This window comes from Coregonus clupeaformis, chromosome 1 (genome assembly GCF_020615455.1).
Source record: "Coregonus clupeaformis isolate EN_2021a chromosome 1, ASM2061545v1, whole genome shotgun sequence".
Taxonomy (NCBI): Eukaryota; Metazoa; Chordata; class Actinopteri; order Salmoniformes; family Salmonidae; genus Coregonus; species Coregonus clupeaformis.
In genome coordinates this window covers 61163703-61190967 of record NC_059192.1, presented here as the reverse complement: position 1 = coordinate 61190967, position 27265 = coordinate 61163703, and the positions used below count along the sequence as shown (strand labels likewise).

Below are 27265 nucleotides of genomic sequence, written 5' to 3'. Positions count from 1 at the left end.
ACCATAAAGAGTTCTTGGAACATAGCGAGGAATAAAAAATGAACATGCACACAAATGATGTCTTTGGACCTACATTTGCCAAAGAGGGCCCTGTCAAATTGAGTCCAGTCACAATCTTTCTTTCTCCACACCCTTCTTCTGTTATTTATTTTTATTTTTTATGATCAGCTTCAATATTGCAGATAGATTGTAACTTCCATCAATGTAATTGTCTGCATCACTTCCAATCCCCCATATGTTGTTTTTTTCTCGCATATATATATATATATATATATATATATATATACACACATACATACATACATACATACAGTGGGGAGAACAAGTATTTGATACACTGCCGATTTTGCAGGTTTTCCTACTTACAAAGCATGTAGAGGTCTGTAATTTTTATCATAAGTACACTTCAACTGTGAGAGACGGAATCTAAAACAAAAATCCATAAAATCACATTGTATGATTTTTAAGTAATTAATTTGCATTGTATTGCATGACATAAGTATTTGATCACCTACCAACCAGTAAGAATTCCGGCTCTCACAGACCTGTTAGATTTTCTTTAAGAAGCCCTCCTGTTCTCCACTCATTACCTGTATTAACTGCACCTGTTTGAACTCGTTACCTGTATAAAAGACACCTGTCCACACACTCAATCAAACAGACTCCAACCTCTCCACAATGGCCAAGACCAGAGAGCTGTGTAAGGACATCAGGGATAAAATTGTAGACCTGCACAAGGCTGGGATGGGCTACAGGACAATAGGCAAGCAGCTTGGTGAGAAGGCAACAACTGTTGGCGCAATTATTAGAAAATGGAAGAAGTTCAAGATGACGGTCAATCACCCTCGGTCTGGGGCTCCATGCAAGATCTCACCTCGTGGGGCATCAATGATCATGAGGAAGGTGAGGGATCAGCCCAGAACTACACGGCAGGACCTGGTCAATGACCTGAAGAGAGCTGGGACCACAGTCTCAAAGAAAACCATTAGTAACACACTACGCCGTCATGGATTAAAATCCTGCAGCGCACGCAAGGTCCCCCTGCTCAAGCCAGCGCATGTCCAGGCCCGTCTGAAGTTTGCCAATGACCATTTGGATGATCCAGAGGAGGAATGGGAGAAGGTCATGTGGTCTGATGAGACAAAGATAGAGCTTTTTGGTCTAAACTCCACTCGCCGTGTTTGGAGGAAGAAGAAGGATGAGTACAACCCCAAGAACACCATCCCAACCGTGAAGCATGGTGGTGGAAACATCATTCTTTGGGGATGCTTTTCTGCAAAGAGGACAGGACGACTGGGGGCGGCAGGTAGCTTAGTGGTTAAGAGCATTGTGCCAGTAACCGAAAGGTCGCTGGTTCTAATCCCCGAGCCAAGTAGGTGAAAAATCTGTTGATGTGCCCTTGAGCAAGGCACTTAACCCTAATTGCTCCTGTAAGTCGCTCTGGATAAGAGCGTCTACTAAATGACGTAAATGTAAAATGTAAATGTAAACGACTGCACCGTATTGAGGGGAGGATGGATGGGGCCATGTATCGCGAGATCTTGGCCAACAACCTCCTTCCCTCAATAAGAGCATTGAAGATGGGTCGTGGCTGGGTCTTCCAGCATGACGACCCGAAACACACAGCCAGGGCAACTAAGGAGTGGCTCCGTAAGAAGCATCTCAAGGTCCTGGAGTGACCTAGCCAGTCTCCAGACCTGAACCCAATAGAAAATATTTGGAGGGAGCTGAAAGTCCGTATTGCCCGGCGACAGCCCCGAAACCTGAAGGATCTGGAGAAGGTTTGTATGGAGGAGTGGGCCAAAATCCCTGCTGCAGTGTGTGCAAACCTGGTCAAGACCTACAGGAAACGTATGATCTCTATAATTGCAAACAAAGGTTTCTGTACCAAATATTAAGTTCTGCTTTTCTGATGTATCAAATACTTATGTCATGCAATAAAATGCAAATTAATTACTTAAAAATCATACAATGTGATTTTCTGGATTTACATGCTTTTTAAGTAGGAAAACCTGCAAAATCGGCAGTGTATCAAATACTTGTTCTCCCCACAGTGTGTGTGTGTGTGTATATATATATATATATATATATATATATATATATATATATATATTTTTTTTTATTACTTTCCAACCCCACCATCCCTTCCCTAATTGGAGTAAACCAGTGAACAACAATGCTTAGGCCTCTACTTCATGCTTATACATACTATACACATTTTATGGACACAGTCAATAATTATATTTTGTTTGTTTTTACTCCTGAACTTCATCCGATCATTTTCATGATGTCCATCAAGTATGCTTCTATATGCCATATCTTTCTAACTGTGCTCTTTCACAAAAGCTCACAATATATAACCTTTATACTAATATGGACACAGCATGTCTTACACTAGTTATCTTGTTGTTATTAGTTGTTGTTATTAGTCCCATCCTTCAGCTCCATTCAACACCTCCCATCTATCTCTTAACACCATCCATATTGGATTTTGTATTTGCCATATTATTTTTCAACTGTACTGTGATGTTTTACAAAAGTTCTGAACCTTTCTATTCTCATAGTTTCTACAGTTTGTGAATTGAAAATAAACATCTTTGCTAAAAGTATTATTATATTATTGATCGATTGACTATGACTTTTCATATAACCCAGTAGTGCTATCTGCAGGGTCAGCTCCATGCAAATATTGCAATCCTTCAGCCATTCCTGGACCTGTGTCCAGAAACAAGCTACAAATGGACAGTACCAAAACAAATGATCTAATGATTCTGTCTCTTCACAGCCAAATCTGCAGAGCTGGGAAGATTGTATCCCCCATACAAATAACATTCTATTGGTAGCAATAATTTTATATAATAATTTAAATTGAACAATTCTAAGTTCTGAATCCGGCATCGTTTTGCGTATCAATTCATAAACACTATGCCATGGAATCGGTACGTCAAAAATCTCTTCCCATATAGATTTGCAATCTATATTGGACGGCTGTCAATCTTTTGGTCCTTATTCATCACAATTTTCTTTAACCAATTATGTTCTTTAATGCAAGGCTGACAGACAAGTTCCTTACTTTTTCCTCCTTCCACTTTCCTCTTCCATTTTTGGGGTAATGCTGATTTCCTTTTCAAATACCTGAAAGTGAGGGGTTGTAATCTGAATAAAGGGAAAAAGTCCCTTCTTGAACATTGGGTGAGACAATTTTACTAGTTTGCTAGAGAACCAGTTCGGATTTAAGTATAATTTTTGTATGACTGAAGCTTTTAGTGAATGCTTTAATATTTAATAATTTCTGTCCTCCTAATTCATATTCATTATATAAATAGGCCCGTTTAATTTTGTCGGGCTTGCCGTTCCAAATAAAATTGAATATTTTTTTTTCATATAATTTTAAAAACTGTTCGCTAGACGTAGGCAAGACCATAAGCAAATAGGTAAACTGGGATAATACTAAAGAGTTAATCAGGGTGATTTTTCCACAAATTGACAGGTATTTACCTTTCCATGGTAGCAAGATCTTATCTATTTTTGCTAACTTTCTATTAAAATGTTTTGGAGTGATATCATTTATTTCATTTGGGATATGTATTCCGAGTATATCCACATCACCATCAGACCATTTTATTGGTAAACTACATGGTAATGTAAAAAATTGTATCTCCCTTCTTAATGGAGTAGCCGAGTAGCCAGAAGCAGGGGGGTGTTTGGAAGGCCGTTTGGATTAGTGCTGTCACCTTGTTAAAGTAGAGGTCTGGGTAGGGCTGAGTTTACACTGGCATCACACCAATGTACCCAACTGGCCTGTCTGGGTTTAGGCATCATGCTGGGGCACAAGGAGGGAAGGGCACCTGGCTAAGGTGGTTAGGTTGGGGCCAAGTAGGTTTGATGTGCCTAATATATTGTTCGGCTTATGATGTGCAGTGCTTTACAGTTAGGGCCAGGAGATTTTCCTGACCGCTTGACCTGACCAGGTAACACCTTGGGCCCTAGCTGTAGCGTTAGCCTGGTAAAGTAGCTCTGGATTTGTGTGAAGGCCACTATGTAACATACTATACTGAACAAAAATATAAATGCAACATGTAAAGTGTTGATCCCATGTTTCATGAGCTGAAATAAAAGATCCCAGAAATGTTCAATACACACAAAAAGTTTATTTCTGTCAAATTCTGGGCACAATTGTGTTGACGTCCCTGTTAGTAAGCATTTCTCCTTTGCAAAGACAACCCACCCACCTGACAGGTGTGGCATATCAAGAAGCTGATTAAACAGCATGATCATTATACAGGTGCACCTTGTGCTGGGGACAATAAAAGGCCACTCTAAAATGTGCAGTTTTGTCACATAACACAATCCCACAGATGTCTCAAGTTTTGAGAAACCGTGAAATTGGCATGATGACTGCAGGAATGTCCACCAGAGCTGTTGCCAGAGAATTGAATTGACCATAAGCCACCTCCAACGTTGTTTTAGAGAATTTGAGAGTACGTTTAACTGGCCTCACAACGGCAGACCACGTGTAACCACGCCAGCCCAGGACCTCCAAATATGGCTTCTTCACCTGCGGGATCGCCTGAGACCAGACACCCAGACAGCTGATGAAACTGAGGAGTATTTCTGTCTGTAATAAAGCCCTGTTGTGGGGAAAAACTCATTCTGATTGGCTGAGCCTGGCTCCCCAGTGGGTTGGCCTGGCGCCCAAGTGAGTGGGCCTATGCCCTCCCAGGCCCACCCATGGCTGCGCCCCTGCCCAGTCATGTGAAATCCATAGATTAGGGACTAATTTATTTATTTCAATTGACTGATTTCCTTATATGAACTGTAACTGTGAACAACCGTTGAAATTGTTGCATGTTGCGTTTATATTTTTGTTTAGATGTAGGACTGTCCCCGATCCCAAAATATATTGGTCGACCGAAAGTCGTCTATTATAGGTCAACATTTTTAAACATGTATTTTTCCATATATAGACACACCTTATGTGTTTCAATAAAATCAACTATATATGCATTGAGCTTGTCGGATGCTTTAGGCGCAATGTATGATGAAATAAGACACAAATGACTCCAGAGGGAGCCAGAGATCAATACATTTTTTTTTTACCTGACCCGACCATCCTCTTCCCGCTCTTACTGGCTTTCGCAGATTCTGCCATTACTCTCCTGAAGTTGCCGGTAATAGGCTACACGAGGAGTCAGCAACCTTTCTCATGTGGAATGCCAATTTATCTTACAATTTCTACCGATCTGCGTTCCAGTTTTGGTTTTCATATGCACATTTTCATGTAACAGTTTCATTTAATTTATAATAACGTCTTTGTATCTCAAAATCCTTGTCATGTGGTTAATCAAAATTCTATCCAAATCTAAATGAAAATTATACAAACCTAAAAAGTAACTTCTATTGCCATTGCCAACTATGTAAAAATTGCCTATAAAGCCAACAAATAAAACATTGCAGCCTGCAGGTAGAAAATATCCTGATAAGAATAAATATCCTAGAAATCAAATTGGCTATGCATGGCCTGTCTGCAGCGAACTTTAAGCATTGTATCAACTATTAACTTGGGTCTGGAGAGTTTCGCGCTAGCAAACTTGCAACATTGTATAAAATATTCTGGGCCCTGAGAGTTTTTCCACGCCAGTGAGCTCGGGACAGACACAGCTGTAGGCTATTTGCGCAGGTGATAAGAAGTAATCAGGTAGGCCTATTCTATGATGTTTCCACTGGATCAGAGCATGTCATTTTTCCATTTCACGCTGAGTGGTTATCGAAAGTGAGAGAGCTGGAAAGATTTTTCAAATACATTGAGTAACTATTGTCATTGGATGTAAAAACAGACTTCGTTTGCTTGCTGTTTGAGATGAAGAAAACAATTCTTTCAAAAGCTCCACAGCTCATTAGTGGTGGTGCGCTAGGCCAATCAGAAATACTATCAGATCCCCAAATGGGCACATTTATATGCCTATATTTGCGCGCAGGCCAGGTAGCCTATAGGCCTACTTCTATGCGTAATCAGGTGCGCGTACAAAAGTGCTCCAAACAAAAGACAATGACTAAATTGACAAAACTCATAATGGAATGAAATAAACCAAAACTTGGTTTCTCACAAGTGTAGCATAGGTTGTGTGCTCTGCAAACAACGCGTCCACTCCAACAATGAGAACGGAACGGTAAAAGACTGGAATAATAATATATTGAATGCATTAACAGAAATTACTGTAACAAAACTGTAAATGTACTATTGGTGATACAGTGCATTCGGAAAGTATTCAGACCCCTTGATAGCTTCCACATTTTGTTATGTTACAGCCTTACTCTAAAATTGGCCTTACTCAGCCTTACTCTAAAAAAATGTTTTCCCCCTCATCAATCTACACACAATACCCCATAATGACAAAGCAAAAACAGGTTGTTAGACATTTTTGCAAATGTATTACAAATAAAAAACTTAAATATGACATTTACATAAGTATTCAGACCCTTTACTAAGTACTTTGTTGAAGCACCTTTGCCAGCGATTACAGCCTCGAGTCTTCTTGGGTATGATGCTACAAGCTTGGCACACCTGTTTTTGGGGAGTTTCTCCCATACTTCTCTGCAGATCATCTCAAGCTCTGTCTGGTTGAATGGGGAGCGTCGCTGCACAGCTATTTTCAGGACTCTCCATAGATGTACGATTGGGTTCAAGTCCGGGCTCTGGCTGGGCCACTCAAGGACATTCAGAGACTTGTCCCGAAGCCACTCCTGCGTTGTCTTGGCTGTGTGCCTAGGGTTGTTGTCCTGTTGGAAGGTGAACGTTTACCCACAGCCAGAGTTCCTGAGCGCTCTGGAGCAGGTTTTCATCAAGGATCTCTCAGTACTTTGCTCCGTTCATCTTTCCCTCAATCATGACTAGTCTCCCAGTCCCTGCCGATGAAAAACATCCCCACAGCATGATGCTGCCACCACCATGCTTCACCATGGGGATGGTGCCGGGTTTTCTCCAGACGTGACGCTTCGCATTCAGGCCAAAGAGTTCAAACTTGGTTTTATCTTGGTCCCGTGTAGATCAGTTGGTAGAGCATGGCGCTTGCAACGCCAGGGTTGTGGGTTTGTTTCCCACGGGGGGCCAGTATGAAAAAAAATGTATGCACTCACTAACTGTAAGTCGCTCTGGATAAGAGCGTCTGCTAAATAACTAAAATGTAAATGTTATCAGACCAGAGAATCTTGTTTCTCATGGTCTGAGAGTCCTTTAGGTGCCTTTTGGCAAACTCCAAGTGGGATGTCATGTGCCTTTTACTGAGGAGTGGCTTCCATCTGGCCACTCTACCATAAAGGTCTGATTGGTGGAGTGCTACAGACATGGTTGTCCTTCTGGAAGGTTCTGAGGAACTCTGGAGCTCTGTCAGTGACCATCGGGTTCTTGGTCACCTCCCTGACCAAGGCCCTTCTCCCCCAATTGCTCAGTTTGGCCTGGCGGCCAGCTCTAGGAAGAGTCTTGGCTGTTCTAAACGTCTTCCATTTAAGAATGATGGAGGCCACTGTGTTCTTGGGGACCTTCAATGCTGCAGAAATGTTTTGGTACCCTTCCTCAGATCTGTGCCTCGACACAATCCTGTCTCGGAGCTCTAAGGACAATTCCTGTGCCAAGCTGTCATCAAGGCAAAGGGTGGCAATTTGAAGAATCTCAAATATAAAATATATTTTTATTTGTTTAACACTTTTTTGGTTACTACATGATTCCAAATGTGTTATTTCATAGTTTTGATGTCTTCACTATTATTCTACAACGTACAAATAAAGAAAAACCCGTGAATTAGGTGTTTCCAAACGTTTGACTGGTAGTGTATATCGAGATATATATACATTGCTCAAAACAATAAAGGGAACACTTAAACAACACAATGTAACTCCAAGTCAATCAAACTTTTGTGAAATCAAACTGTCCACTTAGGAAGCAACACTGATTGACAATACATTTCACATGCTGTTGTGCAAATGGAATAGACAACAGGTGGAAATTATAGGCAATTAGCAAGACCTCCAGCAGGCCACAAATGTGCATGTGTCTGCTCAAACGGTCAGAAACAGACTCCATGAGGGTGGTATGAGGGCCCGACGTCCACAGGTGGGGTGTCCACAGGTGTGCTTACAGCCCAACACCGTGCAGGACGTTTGGCATTTGCCAGAGAACACCAAGATTGGCAAATTCGCCACTGGCGCCCTGTGCTCTTCACAGATGAAAGCAGGTTCACACTGAGCACATGTGACAGACGTGACAGAGTCTGGAGATGCCGTGGAGAACGTTCTGCTGCCTGCAACATCCTCCAGCATGACCGGTTTGGCGGTGGGTCAGTCATTGTGTGGGGTGGCATTTCTTTCGGGGGCCGCACAGCCCTCCATGTGCTCGCCAGAGGTAGCCTGACTGCCATTAGGTACCGAGATGAGATCCTCAGACCCCTTGTGAGACCATATGCTGGTGCGGTTGGCCCTGGGTTCCTCCTAATGCAAGACAATGCTAGACCTCATGTGGCTGGAGTGTGTCAGCAGTTCCTGCAAGAGGAAGGCATTGATGCTATGGACTGGCCCGCCCGTTCCCCAGACATGAATCCAATTGAGCACATCTGGGACATCATGTCACGCTCCATCCACCAACGCCACGTTGCACCACAGACTGTCCAAGAGTTGGCGGATGCTTTAGTCCAGGTCTGGGAGGAGATCCCTCAGAAGACCATCCGTCACCTCATCAGGAGCATGCCCAGGCGTTGTAGGGAGGTCATACAGGCACGTGGAGGCCACACACACTACTGAGCCTCATTTTGACTTGTTTTAAGGACATTACATCAAAGTCGGATCAGCCTGTAGTGTGGTTTTCCATTTTAATTTTGAGGGTGACTCCAAATCCAGACCTCCATGGGTTGATACATTTGATTTCCATTGATAATTTGTGTGTGATTTTGTTGTCAGCACATTGAACTATGTAAAGAAAAAAGTATTTAATAAGATTATGTCATTCATTCAGATCTAGGATGTGTTATTTTGGTGTTCCCTTAATTTTTTTGAGCAGTGTATATGTATCCTTTTGAACATAGACTTGGCGCTCCGGTACCGCTTGCCGTGCAGTAGCAGACAGAACAGTCTATGACTAGGGTGTCTGGAGTCTGACAATTTTTAGGGCCTTCCTCTGACACCGCCTGGTATAGAGGTCCTGGATGGCAGGAAGCTTGGCCCCAGTGATGTACTGTGCCGTATGCACTACCCTTTGTAGCACCTTGCGGTCGGAGGCCGAGCAGTTGCCATACCAGGCGGTGATGCATCCAGTCAGGATGCTCTCGATGGTGCAGCTGTAGAACTTTGAGGATCTGATGACCCATGCCAAATCTTTTCAGTCTCCTGAGGGGGAATAGGCTTTGTCGTGCCCTCTTCACGACTGTCTTGGTGTGTTTGGACCATGATAGTTTGTTGGTGATATGGACACCAAGGAACTTGAAGCTCTCAACCTGTTCCACTACAGCCCAGTCGATGAGAATGGGGGCATGCTCAGTCCTCTTTCCCCCCCCCTGTAGTCCACAATCATCTCCTTTGTCTTGATCACCTTGAGGGAGAGGTTGTCATCCTGGCACCACACGGCCAGGTCTCTGACCTGCTCCCTATAGGCTGTCTCATCTTTGTCGGTGATCAGGCCTACCACTGTTGTGTCGTCGGCAAACCTTAATGATGGCGTTGGAGTTGTGCCTAACCATGCAGTCATGGGTGAACAAGGAGTACAGGAGGGGACTGAGCACGTACCCCTGAGGGGCCCCTGTCCTTAGCTTAGTGATGAGCTTTGAGGGCACTACGGTGTTGAACGCTAAGCTGTAGTCAATGAATAGCATTCACACGTAGGTGTTCCTCTTGTCCAGGTGGGAAAGGGCAGTTTGGAGTGCAATAGAGATTGCATCATCTGTGGATCTGTTGGGGCTTTATGGAAATTGGAGTGGGTCTAGGGTTTCTGGGATAATGGAGTTGATGTGAGCCATGACCAACCTTTCAAAGCACTTCATGGCTACAGACGTGAGTGCTACGAGTCGGTAGTCATTTAGGCAGGTTATCTTAGTATTCTTGGGCACAGTGACTATGGTGGTCTTCTTGAAACATGTTGGTATTACAGACTCAGTCAGGGACATGTTGAAAAGGTTAGTGAAGACACTTGCCAGTTGGTCAGCGCATGCTTGGAGTACACATCCTGGTAATCCGTCTGGCCCTGCAGCCTTGTGAATGTTGACCTGCTTAAAAGTCTTACTTACATCGGCTACGGAGAGCGTGATCACATAGTCATCCAGAACAGCTGATGCTCTCATGCATGCTTCATTGTTGCTTGCCTCGAAGTGAGTATAGAAGTAATTTAGCTCATCTGGTAGGCTCGTGTCACTGGGCAGCTCGCGGCTGTGCTTTCCTTTGTAGTCTGTAATAGTTTGCAAGCCCTGCCACATCCGACATGCATCGGAGGCGGTGTAGTACGATTAAATCTTAATCCTGTATTGACTCTTTGCCTGTTTGATGGTTCGTCGGTGGGCATAGCAGGAATTCTTATAAGCGTCCGGGTTAGAGTCCCGCTTCTTGAGAGCGGCAGCTCTACCCTTTAGCTCAGTGCAGATGTTTATTTTTATTTTTTTCAACTTCATTTAACCAGGTAAGCCAGTTGAGAACAAGTTCTCATTTACAACTGCGACCTGGCCAAGATAAAGCAAAGCAGTGCGATAAAAACAACAACACCGAGTTACATATGGGGTAAAACAAAACATAAAGTCAAAAATACCACAGAAAATATATATACAGTGTGTGCAAATGTAGCAAGTTATGGAGGTAAGGCAATAAATAGGCCATAGTGCAAAATAATAACAATTAGTATTAACATTGAAATGATATATGTGCAAGAGATGATGTGCAAATAGAGAAACTGGGGTGCAAATGAGCAAAATAAATAAGAATATGGGGACGAGGTAGTTGAGTGGGCTATTTCAGAAGGGCTGTGTACAGTTGCAGTGATCGGTAAGGTGCTCTGACAACTGATGCTTAAAGTTAGTGAGGGAGATAAGAGTCTCCAGCTTCAGAGATTTTTGCAGTTTGTTCCAGTCATTGGCAGCAGAGAAGGAATGGCGGCCAAAGGAGGTGTTGGCTTTGGGGATGACCAGTGAGATATACCTGCTGGAGTGCATACTACAGGTGGGTGTTGCTATGGTGACCAATGAGCTAAGATAAGGCGGAGATTTGCCTAGCAGTGATTTATAGATGGCCTGGAGCCAGTGGGTTTGGCGACGAATATGTAGTGAGGACCAGCCAACAAGAGCGTACAGGTCACAGTGGTGGGTAGTATATGGGGCTTTGGTGACAAAATGGATGGCACTGTGATAGACTACATCCAATTTGCTGAGTAGAGTGTTGGAGGCTATTTTGTAAATTACATCGCCGAAGTCAAGGATCGGTAGGATAGTCAGTTTTACGAGGGCATGTTTGGCAGCATGAGTGAAGGAGGCTTTGTTGCGAAATAGGAAGCCGATTCTAGATTTAACTTTGGATTGGAGATGCTTAATGTGAGTCTGGAAGGAGAGTTTACAGTCTAACCAGACACCTAGGTATTTGTAGTTGTCCACATATTCTAGGTCAGACAAGTCGAGAGTAGTGATTCTAGTCGGGTGGGCGGGTACCAGCAGCGTTCGATTGAAGAGCATGCATTTAATTTTACTAGTGTTTAATTATTTTTATTAATTTTTTATTTCACCTTTATTTATCCAGGTAAGCCAGTTGAGAACAAGTTCTCATTTACAACTGCGACCTGGCCAAGATAAAGCAAAGCAGTGTGATAAAAACAACAACACAGAGTTACATATGGGGTAAAAAAAACATAAAGTCAAAAAAATACAACAGAAAATATATATACAGTGTGTGCAAATGTAGCAAGTTATGGAGGTAAGGCAATAAATAGGCTATAGTGCAAAATAATTACAATTAGTATTAACACTGGAATGCTAGATGTGCAAGAGATTATGTGCAAATAGAGATACTGGGGTGCAAAAAGAGCAAAATAAATAACAATATAGGGATGAGGTAGTTGGGTGGGCTAATTTCAGATGGGCTGTGTACAGTTGCAGTGATCGGTAAGGTGCTCTGACAACTGATGCTTAAAGTTAGTGAGGGAGATAAGAGTCTCCAGCTTCAGAGATTTTTGCAATTCGTTCCAGTCATTGGCAGCAGAGAACTGGAAGGAATGGCAGCCAAAGGAGGTGTTGGCTTTGGGAATGACCAGTGAGATATACCTGCTGGAGCGCAGACTACGGGTGGGTGCTGCTATGGTGACCAATGAGTTAAGATAAGGCGGGGATTTGCCTAGCAGTGATTTATAGATGGCCTGGAGCCAGTGGGTTTGGCGACGTACATGTAGTGAGGACCAGCCAACAAGAGCGTACAGGTCACAGTGGTGGGTAGTGTATGGGGCTTTGGAGACAAAACGGATGGCACTGTGATAGACTACATCCAATTTGCTGAGTAGAGTGTTGGAGGCTATTTTGTAAATGACATCGCCGAAGTCAAGGATCGGTAGGATAGTCAGTTTTACGAGGGCATGTTTGGCAGCATGAGTGAAGGAGGCTTTGTTGCGAAATAGGAAGCCGATTCTAGATTTAACTTTGGATTGGAGATGCTTAATGTGAGTCTGGAAGGAGAGTTTACAGTCTAACCAGACACCTAGGTATTTGTAGTTGTCCACATACTCTAGGTCAGACCCGTCGAGAGTGGTGATTCTAGTCGGGTGGGCGGGTGCCAGCAGCGTTCGATTGAAGAGCATGCATTTAGTTTTACTAGTGTTTAAGAGCAGTTGGAGGCTACTGAAGGAGTGTTGTATGGCATTGAAGCTCGTTTGGAGGTTTGTTAACACAGTGTCCAATGAAGGGCCAGATGTATACAAAATGGTGTCGTCTGCGTAGAGGTGGATCTGAGAGTCACCAGCAGCAAGAGCGACATCATTGATATACACGGAGAAAAGAGTCGGCCCAAGAATTGAACCCTGTGGCACCCCCATAGAGACTGCCATAGGTCCAGACAACAGGCAGTTGGAGGCTACGGAAGGAGTGTTGTATGGCATTGAAGCTTGTTTGGAGGTTTGTTAACACAGTGTCCAATGAAGGGCCAGATGTATACAAAATGTTGTCATCTGCGTAGAGGTGGATCTGAGAGTCACCAGCAGCAAGAGCAACATCATTGATATACACAGAGAAAAGAGTCGGCCCAAGAATTGAACCCTGTGGCACCCCCATAGAGACTGCCATAGGTCCAGACAACAGGCCCTCCGATTTGACACATTGAACTCTATCTGAGAAGTGGTTGGTGAACCAGGCGAGGCAGTCATTTGAGAAACCAAGGCTATATAGTCTGCCAATAAGAATGCGGTGGTTGACAGAGTCAAAAGCTTTGGCCAGGTCGATGAAGACGGCTGCACAGTACTGTCTATTATCGATCGCGGTTATAATATCGTTTAGGACCTTGAGCGTGGCTGAGGTGCACCCATGACCAGCTCGGAAACCGGATTGCATAGCGGAGAAGGTACGGTGGGATTCGAAATGATCGGTGATCTGTTAACTTGGCTTTCAAAAACTTTCGAAAGGCAGGGCACGATGGATATAGGTCTGTAACAGTTTGGTTCTAGAGTGTCACCCCCTTTGAAGAGGGGGATGACTGCGGCAGCTTTCCAATCTCTGGGGATCTCAGACGTTACGAAAGAGAGGTTGAACGGGCTAGTAATAGGGGTTGCGACAATTTCGGCGGCTATTTTTAGAAAGGGTCCATACATGTTGCATGTAATCCATGGCTTCTGGTATGTACGTACGGTCACTGTGGGGACGACGTCATCGATGCACTTATTGATGAAGCCAGTGACTGATGTGGTGTACTCCTCAATGCCATTGGAAGAATCCCGGAACATATTCCAGTCTGTGCTAGCAAAACAGTCCTGTAGCTTACCATCTGCGTCATCTGACCACTTCCTTATTAACCGAGTCACTGGTGCTTCCTGCTTTAGTTCTTGCTTATAAGCAGGAATCAGGAGGATAGAATTATGGTCAGATTTACCAAATGGTGGGCGAGGGAGATCTTTGAACGTGTCTCTGTGTGTGGAGTAAAGGTGGTGTAGAGTTTTTTTTCGTTCTTAATGTTGTTTGAGCCAATCAGTTGTGTTGTGACAAGGTAGGGGGGTATACAGAAGATAGCCCTATTTGGTAAAAGACCAAGTCAAATAAGCAAAGAGAAACGACAGTCCATCATTACTTTAAGACATGAAGGTCAGTCAATCCGGAAAATGTCAAGAACTTTGAAAGTTTCTTCAAGAGCAGTTGCAAAAACCATCAAGCGCTATGATGAAACTGGCTCTCATGAGGACCACAACAGGAAAGGAAGACCCAGAGTTACCTCTGCTGCAGCGGATAAGTTCATTAGAGTTACCAGCCTCAGAAATTGCAGCCCAAATAGGTGCTTCAGAGTTCAAATAACAGACACATCTCAACATCAACTGTTCAGAGGAGACTGTATGAATAAGGCCTTCATGGTCAAATTGCTGCAAAGAAACCACTACTAAAGGACACCAATAATAAGAAGTGACTTGCTTGGGCCAAGAAACACGAGCAATGGACATTAGACCGGTGGAAATGTGTCCTTTGGTCTGGAGTCCAAATTGGAGATTTTTGGTTCCAACCGCTGTGTCTTTGTGAGACGCGGTGTGGGTGAATGGATGACCTCCGCATGTGTAGTGTGGAAGCTTGGAGGAGGAGGTGTGGGGCGGCAGGTAGCTTAGTGGTTAAGAGCGTTGTGTCAGTAACCGAAAGGTCGCTGGTTCTAATCACCGAGCCGACTAGGTGAAAAATCTGTCGATGTGCCCTCTTAACCCTAATTGCTCCTGTAAGTCGCTCTGGATAAGAGCGTCTGCTAAATTACTAAAATGTAAATGTAAATGATGGTGTGGGGGTGCTTTGCTGGTGACACTGTCTGTGATTTATTTAGAATTTAAGGCACACTTAACCAGCATGGCTACCACAGCATTCTGCAGCGATACACCATCCAATCTGGTTTGGGCTTAGTGGGACAATCATTTGTTTTTCAACAGGACAATGACCCAACACACCTCCAGGCTGTGTAAGGGCTATTTGACCAAGAAGGAGAGCTGCATCGGATGACCTGGCCTCCACAATCACCCGACCTCAACCCAATTGAGATGGTTTGGGATGAGTGAAGGAAAAGCAGCCAACAAGTTCTCAGCATATGTGGGAACTCCTTCAAGACCGTTGGAAAACCATTCCAGGTGAAGCTGGTTGAGAGAATGCCAAGACTGTGCAAAGCTGTCATCAAGGCAAAGGGTGGCTACTTTGAATAATTTGTTTAACACTTTTTTGGTTACAACAAGATTCCATATGTGTTATTTCATAGTTTTGATATCTTCACTATTATTCTACAATGTAGAAAATAGTAAAAATAAAGAAAAACCCTTGAATGAGTAGGTGTGTCCAAACTTTTGACTGGTACTGTATATATTTGCTACTGCTCAACATAATAAAATCTCAGTCGACCAACAGCCTATGGACCAAACAACCAGTCAACTAATTGGGGTCAGCCCTAACTAGATGTTCATATTTTAGTGTCGTACCTTGCTGGGCTGCTTTGGTTTGGGCTTGATGCTGATGAAGACATCCAGCTGCTCCATCAGAGCTGTGATACACTGTGGCTCCACCTCGATGTCCTCTTTAATGTCAAACATCAGCACCAGCGGCAGGCAGCCCTGTGGAACACACACATCACATCCCATGAAACAGACCCTTGTTACAGAACTATCACTGTGGGGCAGAGTTTTTCCTGACCAGACATTTAAATGACCTGACATTTAAAGTAGCCCCACAACCCAAATAGTGGTTGAAAATAGCAGATTTGGTCACTGATAAGCGACTAAATTGGAACGCAGTGGCTGTACAGTAATTAACATGCTATACATGATGTCAGAGCTCAGGGTCTCCACTTTACAGCGCTGTATGGGATTCAACTGACAGACGCTCTAAGCATGAGCACCAAGCACAACAAGAAGATGCCCCCACAGCAATATTTTTTTGTTGTCTGAGAAGGAGGACTCGATGTTTTCTGAAAGACGAGACATTGAGGATTATAATAAATACCGCTTTGATGTCATATAAGCAAACCACACACCCTTGAGTCCAAATCTGCACTTCACATTTCCATATGATAAAACTCACGTCATTTACAGGATTAACATTTGTGATCGCTATGTTTGATGTACAGTTGCAAGGATGACATGGCGTCATACTCTGGGTTGTTCTGAACAGAATGAGCTTATGTTTATTGTACTGTGAAAATTAGCTGCGGAACATGCACCTGAATGCACTCATGAATCCATAATATGCACACCAAAATTACCAACCGTTTCCCTAAAGTGCCTTGTGAAAGCCTAACACTAAGATTGTATTTTATAACTTAGCTAGTCATGTTGGCAATATAATAAGCTTTCAAATGATGCCCACCTGATCCCGACTGCGACTTACACTGCTCAAAAAAATAAAGGGAACACTTAAACAACACAATGTAACTCCAAGTCAATTACACTTCTGTGAAATCAAACTGTCCACTTAGGAAGCAACACTGATTGACAATACATTTCACATGCTGTTGTGCAAATGGAATAGACAACAGGTGGAAATTATAGGCAATTAGCAAGACACCCCCAATAAAGGATTGGTTTTGCAGGTGGTGACCACAGACCACTTCTCAGTTCCTATGCTTCCTGGCTGATGTTTTGGTCACTTTTGAATGCTGGTGGTGCTTTCACTCTAGTGGTAGCATGAGACGGAGTCTACAACCCACACAAGTGGCTCAGGTAGTGCAGCTCATCCAGGATGGCACATCAATGCGAGCTGTGGCAAGAAGGTTTGCTGTGTCTGTCAGCGTAGTGTCCAGAGCATGGAGGCGCTACCAGGAGACAGGCCAGTACATCAGGAGAAGTGGAGGAGGCCGTAGGAGGGCAACAACCCAGCAGCAGGACTGCTACCTCCGCCTTTGTGCAAGGAGGAGCAGGAGGAGCACTGCCAGAGCCCTGCAAAATGACCTCCAGCAGGCCACAAATGTGCATGTGTCTGCTCAAACGGTCAGAAACAGACTCCATGAGGGTGGTATGAGGGCCCGACGTCCTCCTAATGCAAGACAATGCTAGACCTCATGTGGCTGGAGTGTGTCAGCAGTTCTTGCAAGAGGAAGGCATTGATGCTATGGAATGTTTTTGGATTGCATAAACAATAACAGTAATTGTGTGATGGTGGGGATGCAGGGCTGTACTGCAAACAAATTGCGCACACTTTGGAGAGGTATGTGGTGACTTGGAGATACCAGTTAGGCCTCTCACTCAAACCCTTTAAAAAAAATTGTTCTTATGTTGCACCTACCCCACAATTTCCACCAATATTATTTATTTTGTTACTAAATGTATCCAGAGTATTTTCTGATTTCCTTATTGAGAAATGCGTACAAAAAGTACAGTAAATGTAAAATGCACAAAAAATCCAGTGTAATGTTTGGAATCAGTCTTCCAGTGTAATATTTGGAATCAGTCTTGTGTCAGGTGAAATGTTGTATCCTCACATTTGGTCTAATAATTTTCCATTAATATCCAAAGTGTTCCCCTTTCAATTGCTACCATGGTTATGCATATGCTTCTCATATTTATTCTGTTTGAAACATTTACATTTGGCCCTATCCACCATATAGGCCAATTCCCACAAGTGTAAAGGGTTGAGAGAAGGCTCAGTTGAAATACAACATTACTTGGGAAATTCCAAAACAATTGACCAACACAGCCTGTTTTGCATGATCCCACCACGAACTCCTTCCTACTTTATATTCAGCTGGGCGATAGAGGCCTTCCCATTGCGTGTAATTAAAATCAGTTTGGGCCAAGCTGGTGGTGACAGGCAGGGGCCGGAGCTGTAATTTACAGTCAGAGATGGTCTAAAGATGGCTCTCTGTGGGGGAGGCTCATCTCCTTGTCAAATGCCTCGGTTCTCCCAAGGCAGACCAAAGGGGCCTCTTCTTGTGTGTCCCACTTCCAGACAGAGAAAAGTTATGTTTACAAAACGACTTCTACATTCTTCAATAGTCTTTGGGTAAGAATGACGCCACAGACAAAGAACGCCAACACTGGCTAGCATAACTGCTCTATATTATGGTTAACGTGTCACGAATACAGCCGAGGCTGCCCCTCCTCCTTGCTCGGGCAGGCTTCGGCGTTCGTTGTCACCGGAGTACTAGCTGCCACCGATCGATGTTTCTGTGTTACACTAGTCTTGTCTTTATTAATCACACCTGTTACCCATTATGCTTATTTGTGTCCCTATAATTACCTCTGTTTTCCCTCCTGAGTTTGTGTGTGATTGTCCGTTGTTTTACGTCGTTTGGTGAGCTGTTGTTCTGCTCTTCCCTGCGTGGAGGGTTTGTTATGGTTTACTTTTGTTTAGTAAATCCATTCATTTTCTCAGTTCTGTGACCTGCGCCTGATTCCGTTTCACCACTTCACCCAGACGTTGACATAACGTTTAAGCAGGATGCCAATAAGTTTAAATGTAATGTCTTTGACGTCTTGCTCAGCAAAAGTTTTTACCCAAAGACAATTAAATGACCAACATTTTACACATTTGCAACCCACATAGCTGATAAAGTGCCTTGGTCAGAGACAAAACACAATAAAACTGTGGTTTAAATCAACAGAAATCCATGTGCAGGGTAATTTTCCAACAGAAACAAGGCAATTATTCTAATCTATACAAACCATGCATGGACACATACCATGAGGTACTGGCGCGCCAGGCAGACAGACTCGATGGTGCCCTGGATGTAGACAGTAGATTTCTTCTGGGGGCTGTTTGGGTCGGGGAAGTGGATCTGGGCTCCTGTTCTCTGGGTGATGTGTTTGATGTTGCTGCCGTTACGGCCCATCATGAAGAGGTGGTGCTGAGGGGCGATGTCCAGGTGGGTACTGACTGAGATGGCACTGGCCAGGCTTCCCGCCAGGTGCTCCAGCAGCATAGCAGTGCCCCTCTGGGATGAGAAGAAAATCACAAATCTATCAATTCAATCAATAAATCTGAAGCATCTAGTAATATTTTGACTAGGATTTTGTTTTCTTACAGTGTGTGGACAAATGCTCAAAGGAGCTAGCGAAGGTGAGTGAGTGACTGTGTGGACAGCACTTTCTACTAAAGATACCCTCTGTCGCAAAGAAAAAACACAGCTAAAATTAGATTAATTTTGCACATCCAAATGTGGCAGAGGAGCAGGAAGAAAAACCAATGAAAAGTGTCCACCCTGTTTGCTTCTCCCAAGAGCAATATTTATTTGAGCTTGTGAAACAACATTTAAACCATAGTTTACACCAAAGTAAACCACTGTTTTTCCATTTCACCTGGCAGCCAACAGAATTGTCAGATTCCCTGCCTCCTCTGCCTCTGCAAACAATCACTAGAGGAATTGGAAGGCCTTCCAATGGAATTCCAGCCTTCAGCCACTGAGGCTAGCACAGCAATCCACAGTGGTTTTGGCAGACCCCTTTTACAGAGCAAGGTCTCCAACCACATAGCATACTCCCCCAAAACCCCAGACCCGATCTGGCCAGCATCCCAAGTCAAAATGAACCCTCTACCAGTCCACTAACTCAACTCCCCCTAGGCTGGGTTGTACTGAAGGCCATAGTGAGGGTGGGTCAGTGGTAGGTGGGTGGGGGGTCCAGGGATGTTGGATTGAATGGTAAGTAAGGCTCTAGGCACCAGCCGCAGCTCTGAGGCCCAGGGTGGAGGAAGGGGAGAGGAAGAGAGCGCTCTAGACGACTTATATTAGACATTTACTCAGGAGGGAGATTTACTTGCTCATGGGTTAGAGAACAGCGCTTGGTTTTAAAAGCAACAGTACTGTAATTCCCACTAGGGAGCTGACCAAGCAACCCTCTGGTCACAGCAGTCCACTTCTCTAACCACAAAGCCCCAACCCCTGCTATTCTGTAAGTACTGTGGTGTGTTGGTGGGTAGATGTGTGGGGTGTTGCTAGGCCTCACCTTGACGGCACTAGAGTTGTTCTGGGAGCCGCGGACCACTCCGGTGGTCCCGTAGAGACGTGTGGGGGGCTTGAAGGATACTGTGAGGTTGTAGGTCTGGGAGATGTGCTGCACTGTGGGGGAGCCTGGGTCAGGCTGCACGATGGCCGGCAACTCAAACAACAAAACCAGAGGGAGCAGCTCCTGAGAGAGATAAAGATGAATAGACAAAGATAAAGATTATGAGATAGAGTTATGAAGAGGGAGGTAGAGAGAGAGAGCAAGACGTGCATACAGTTATTATCTTGCTATTACCATCATCATACTATTCTTTTGCAAACTTTATACAAATGCCCTGTAGTATGTAACAGAGTCCATTTTAATAGTGAAACAGTAAAAACATAAGAGTGAAAACATACAGTACCAGTCAAAGGTTTGGACACACCTACTCATTCCAGGGTTTTTCTATATTTTTACTATTTTCTACATTGTAGAAAAATAGAGAAGACATCAAAACTATGAAATAACACATATGGAATCATGTAGTAGCCAAAAAAGTGTTAAACAAATCAAAATATATTTTATATTGGAGATTCTTCAAAGTAGCCACCCTTTGCCTTGATGACAGCTTTGCAGTCTTGGCATTCTCTCAACCAGCTTCTCTCAACCAGCTTCAGAATGCATTTCAAATAACAGGTGTGCCTTGTTAAAAGTACATTTGTGGAATTTATTTCCTTCTTAATGCGTTTGAGCCAATCAGTTGTGTTGTGACAAGGTAGGGGTGGTATACAGAAGATAACCATATTTGGTAAAATACCAAGTCCATATTATGGCAAGAACAGCTCAATTAAGCATAGAGAAATGACAGTCCATCTTTACTTTAAGACATGAAGGTCAGTCAATACGGAACATTACAAGAACTTTGAAAGTTTCTTCAAGTGCAGTTGCAAACACCATCAAGCGCTATGATGAAACAGGCTCTCAGACCGCCACAGGAAAGGAAGACCCAGAGTTACCTCTGCTGCGGAGGATAAGTTAATTAGAGTTAACTGCACCTCAGATTGCAGCCCAAATAAATGATTCACAGAGTTCAAGTAACAGACACATCAACATCAGCTGTTCAGAGGAGACTGCGTGAATCAGGCCTTCATGGTCGAATTTCTGCAAAGAAACCACTACTAAAGGACACCAATAAGAAGAGATTTGCTTGGGCCAAGAAACACGAGCAATGGACATTAGACCGGTAGAAATCTGTCCTTTGGTCTGATGAGTCCAAATTTGAGATTTTTGGTTCCAACTGCCGTGTCTTTGTGAGACGCAGAGTAGGTGAACGTATGATCTCTGCATGTGTGGTTCCCACCATGAAGCATGGAGGAGGTGGTGTGATGGTGCTTTGCTGGTGACACTGTCAGTGATTTATTTAGAATTCAAGGCACACTTAACCAGCATGGCCGATACGCCATCCCATCTGGTTTGTGCTTAGTGGGACCATCATTTGTTTTTCAACAGGACAATGATCCAAAACACACCTCCAGGCTGTGTAAGGGCTATTTGACCAAGAAGGAGAGTGATGGAGTGCTGCATCAGATGACCTGGCCTCCACAATCACCCGACCTCAACCCAATTGAGATGGTTTGGGATGAGTTGGACTGCAGAGTGAAGGAAATCAAATCAAATTTTATTTGTCACATGCGCCGAATACAACAGTGAAATGCTTACTTAACCAAGAATGCAGTTTTAAGAAAGAATACCATAAAAAAAAAAAAAAAAATTAAAGAGCAGCAGTAAAATAACAATAGTAAAATAACAATAGCGAGGCTATATACAGGGGGTACCGGCCCTGAGTCAATGTGCGGGGGCACCGGTTAGTCGAGGTAATTGAGGTCATATGGACATGTAGGTAGAGTTATTAAAGTGACTATGCATCTATAATAAACAGAGAGTAGCAGCAGCATAAAAAAAAGTGCAAATAGTCTGGGTAGCCATTTGATTAGATGTTTAGGAGACTTATGGCTTGGGGGTAGAAGCGTCTTGGACCTAGACTTGGCGCTCTGGTACTGCTTGCCGTGCGGTAGCAGAGAGAACAGTCTATGACTAGGGTGGCTGGAGACTGACCATTTTTAAGGCCTTCGTCTGACACCGCCTGGTATAGAGGTCCTAGATGGCAGGCCTTGCGGTCAGAGGCCGAGCAGTTGCCATACCAGGCAGTGATGCAACCAGTCAGGATGCTCTCGATGGTGCAGCTGTAGAACCTTTTGAGGATCTGAGGACCCATGCCAAATCTTTTCAGTCTCCTGAGGGGGAATAGGTTTTGTCGTGCCCTCTTCATGACTGTCTTGGTGTGCTTGGACCATGATAGTTTGTTGGTGATGTGGACACCAAGGAACTTGAAGCTCTAAACCTCCTCCACTACAGCCCCATCGATGAGAATGGGGGCGTGCTCGGCCCTCTTCTTTTTCCTGTAGTCCACAATCATCCAACAAGTGCTCAGTATATGTGGGAACTCCATCAAGATTGTTGGAAAAGCATTCCTCATGAAGCTGGTTGAGAGAATGCCAAGAGTGTGCAAAGGTGTCAACAAGGCAAAGGGTGGCTACTTTGAAGAATCTAAAATCTTAAATATATTTTCATTTGTTTAACACTTTTTTGGTTACTACATGTGTTATTTCATAGTTTTAATGTCTTCACTATTATTCTACAATGTAGAAAATTGTAAAAATAAAGAAAAACCCTTGAATAAATAGGTGTGTCCAAAATTCTCACTGGTACTGTACGTTGAGAGAAATCTCTTAACATAGTGTAGGCATGTGCACATCTACACAGACAAAACATGCCCACTTCAGCTGGGTGTGGCCAAACATAGCATAGAAATGTTTTAACTCAATAAAACCCCTGGTGTCTATCACAATGGGTTCAACTGTGCCAGTACTCAGTAGGGACCTAACGCGTTACGCCCTTCATCAGGCCCATGCTACAGCACACTTCCATTAGGAGCCGATTAAACATACAGTAAAATGCTGTAGTAGCAGATCATGTCTGCTCCTAGACTGTCTGTTGATACTCAGACTGTAAATGTTAAGGTAAAGTCACTAAATCATCCATCAAGTCACGCCATCAAAGAGAACAGAGATCTGACTAAAAGTGGACCCCATCACTCAAATCACAGCAATTATTCAAACAGCCTAGAGTAGACGGAGGCCAGATTTTGCTGAAAAGTTCATACATACGCTTATGTCTACTTCTGTACGTGCACGCACACACACACTTATCCAAACACTCCTTCTTGGGCAGTGTGCCATAGCTTAGGCTGCCAGAGAATGGCAAACAGCATGAATTACACTGACCAAAGAAATGATCCCATGATTAATCCCATATGTTTCTGGGCCTACTTTTAGATCACATTTCAGGGGTTCCACTGTAAAGGCAGAGATATTTATGTCAGTGAGTAGGGAAACGCAGCGAGGACAAACAGTACAGTCCCGACCAGGCTCTGAATGAAGAATGGCTCAGACATAGCTGACATAAGCTTTTTAAAGCAGGTCTTCCTGGCAACTTTAAGCTTCATATTTATTCAATCTGAAGGTGTGCGTGAGTTCTGCAGACACAAGGGCAGAAAGGCAAATATTGTATAAAGACTGTATAACGACTACATAAATCTGGGACAAAGCTACAGACTAAAACATTCATCATACACCAAGTCTTCAAGGGACGCGGTACAACTCAACTTTAGCCTTCCCTTCAAAACAGCTCTAAGAACAAAGATCTAGCACAAACAAGGGATTTACCATATCTGCACTACAGCGAAGGTAAAACCCATCCAATCATTGTTTTGGTAACAGGCAGAGACGGATGAGGCCACCCAGGACCATGTATTGTTAACCCAAACAGTAAAGAGCAGATCCGGAGCAAACAAATGAAACTATGAAAGGTCAACTCTACCTATAATCCCTGCTGCTAGAGGCGAGTGTATATCAAAGTGGCAACTGACATTGACCTGTTCCTTTTCATTCATCTTTTATGGCAGCCAACATCGACCTGGCCAAGGCTTTCGACTCTGTCAACCACCGCATTCTTATTGGCAGACTAAATAGCCTTGGTTTCTCAAATGACTGCCTCGCCTGGTTCACCAATTACTTCTCAGATAGAGTTCAATGTGTCAAATCAGAGGGCCTGTTGTCTGGACCTCTGGCAGTCTCTATGGGGGTGCCACAGGGTTCAATTCTCGGGCCAACTCTATTCTCTGTATATATCAATGATGTCGCTCTTTCTGCTGGTGACGCTCAGATCCACCTCTATGCGGACGACACCATTTTGTATACATCTGGCCCTTCATTGGACACTATGTTAACAAACCTCCAAACGAGCTTCAACGCCATACAACACTCCTTCCGTAGCCTCCAAATGCTCTTAAACACTAGTAAAACTAAATGCATGCTCTTCAACCGAACGCTGCTTGCACCCGCCCACCCGACTAGAATCACTACTCTCGGCGGGTCTGACCCAGAGTATGTGGACAACTACAAATACCTAGGTGTCTGGTTAGACTGTAAACTCTCCTTCCAGACTCACATTAAGCATCTCCAATCAAAAGTTAGATCTAGAATTAGCTTCCTATTTCGCAACAAAGCCTCCTTCACTCATGCTGCCAAACATGCCCTCGTAAAACTGACTATCTTACCGATTCTTGACTTCGGCGATGTCATTTACAAAATAGCCTCCAACACTCTACTCAGCAAATTGGATGTAGTCTATCACAGTGCCATCCGTTTTGTCACCAAAGCCCCATATACTACCCACCATTGTGACCTGTACGCTCTTGTTGGCTGGCCCTCACTACATATTAGTCGCCAAACCCACTGGCTCCAGGTCATCTATAAATCACTGCTAGGCAAATCCCCATCTTATCTTAGCTCACTGGTCACCATAGCAACACCCACCCGTAGTCTGCGCTCCAGCAGGTATATCTCACTGGTCATCCCCAAAGCCAACACCTCCTTTGGCTGCCATTCCTTCCAGTTCTCTGCTGCCAATGACTGGAATGAACTGCAAAAATCTCTGAAGCTGGAGACTCTTATCTCCCTCACTAACTTTAAGCGTCAGTTGTCAGAGCAGCTTACCGATCACTGCACCTGCACACAGCCATTCTGAAATTAGCCCATCCAACTACCTCATCCCCATATTGTTATTTATTTTGCTAATTTGCACCCCAGTATCTCTATTTGCACATCATCTTTTGCACATCTATCATTCCAGTGTTAATACGAAATTGTAATTATTTTGCACTATGGCCTATTTATTGTCTTACCTCCATAATTTACTACATTCGCACACACTGTATATATATTTTCTGTTGTATTTTTGACTTTATGTTTTGTTTACCCTATACGTAACTCTGTGTTGTTGTTTTTATCACACTGCTTTGCTTTATCTTGGCCAGGTCACAGTTGTAAATGATAACTTGTTCTCAACTGGCTTACCTGGTTAAATAAATAAAAAAAGAAATGGATATCAGTGCAAAGCAAAGTAGGGCTTTAATTTGGGTGAAGGGGTGGAGGGCTGTTGGACGTTTGGAATGAGGGTAGCTGGGCAGGTGTTAATACTGTATGTGGGGTGGCTGTACAGATGTCATATGGTTGGGCAGTGTGAAGGCAATAGGCCAAAGGGTACAGGTGTGAGTAGTTGTACTAAGTGGTATGAGTAAGAACAGTGTACAGGTTTGGGTAGTGGGCAGCAGCTGGGCTGCTGTTTGGATGGAGGGTTGCTGAGTGATTGGGTGGACTAGTGGAGTATGGCTGCTAGGTGTTTGACTTTGGGAGGAGAGGATTCATGTGGCTATTAGAGCTTATCTTATAAACCCCTTCCTTCAACAAAGGTACGCTCAAACGCTACTTTGAAATTCAATTAGTAAACTTTTTATCAAGGAATTGCATGAACTGGGTTGCTCCCTGTTGCCTGTAAAAACACAATCACGTGTGCTCGCACTCTTGCGCTATACTCGCTCTCCCTCTTACTCTCCTCTCTCTCATTGAGCTTATTTGTCTTGGTCCACTTGGAAAGGAAGCACATGCGTGTGAAGAATTGTGATGGCGGCGAAACACAAGGAAGGTCTGGACAGCAGAGGCTGACAAGAGCGGAATGGCCCACCATCCTCTGAGCTGGAGCTGAATCTGGGTGAGTCGAGCACACTCTACCAGGCCAGACGCACTGTGTGCTGGGTTTGAACTGTTTCCTCTCTGCCACATGGGCTACGGCCAGAGCATTACCTCTGAGTTCACAGGTTCCACAGCTATCACATGCAGTTATAGGACAACTAAAGGATGACTGTAGTGACACAGGCTTACAATAACAGCCTGTTCCGAGTTCTATAGTTCAGACCTCAGAGACCTCCATAGAAATTACATCCAACTTACCCTGATTTTGGCGCGAGCTGCCTCTACCCCTCCTGGCTGGCCTGCAATGGACACCTGTTCAGATGGAGAGACAGAAGTGAAAAAAGAGACTTGGGGGGGGGGGGGTTTAGAGTTTAGAGCCAAAGCTCTTCTCTCGTATTTCCATTTGGTCCGATCATTCTAATTTCCATGGCTTATGTTATGTTTTTCATCAAAACTCAATCAGAATAACATCATACAGAGAAAGATGGTTTGGTGGTTTACCATATTTAAAAACCCCAACCCTTAATTTCTGAAATTGCCTTTCAACACTTTACATCCTGAATGTGTGCCTGCGATTAAAATAATTGCGACAGGAATCTAAAAAAGAGATAAATGCCTTCATTAGATATCCTGCCAGCGGAGCAGTAATCTCTGTCCTCCTTCTCTTCCTTTTCAAGCTTTTCATCGGTAACTCACCATAATGGAGTAAGGCTAGCTTTGACCCAAAGAACCATAACTTCTGCCAACTTTAATCAGCACTTCTGAACAAATTAAGCCTCAGTGTTTGAGACCAGCTGGTACCCCAAAAATGTAAAGTACATCTGGTTCGGGTCAGCACCTCCTCCTCACACACACGCATGCACACACACTGGGTTTGAGGTACAAGGTGTTTAAGGTAAGGGATAGCTTGCAAAGTTATGTATGTGTGATTGCATGGCACATGCAAAGAGATTGGCAGCTTGCCTCCTCCAGAGGTGTATGTAAATGGAAATTACAGCCGCTTCCAACTGCTCGTCTATCCAATCCAGCC

The 27265-nt window shown here is 43.8% G+C and overlaps 1 protein-coding gene across 5 annotated transcripts in view; it reads right to left on the bottom strand.

Annotated features, from left to right (window-relative positions):
- Window positions 1–27265, bottom strand: part of LOC121571460 (protein bicaudal C homolog 1) — a 116243-nt gene that overhangs the window by 12359 nt on the left and 76619 nt on the right. For all 5 annotated transcript variants that reach the window (XM_041882930.2, XM_041882956.2, XM_041882949.2 and 2 more), the window contains exons 6-9: window positions 26494–26547; window positions 20105–20287; window positions 18844–19095; window positions 15650–15781 (exon numbers count right to left, since the gene is read on the bottom strand). In XM_041882930.2, the coding sequence (XP_041738864.1) occupies window positions 15650–15781; window positions 18844–19095; window positions 20105–20287; window positions 26494–26547 (621 nt within the window). The remainder of the gene's footprint in view (window positions 1–15649; window positions 15782–18843; window positions 19096–20104; window positions 20288–26493; window positions 26548–27265) is intronic.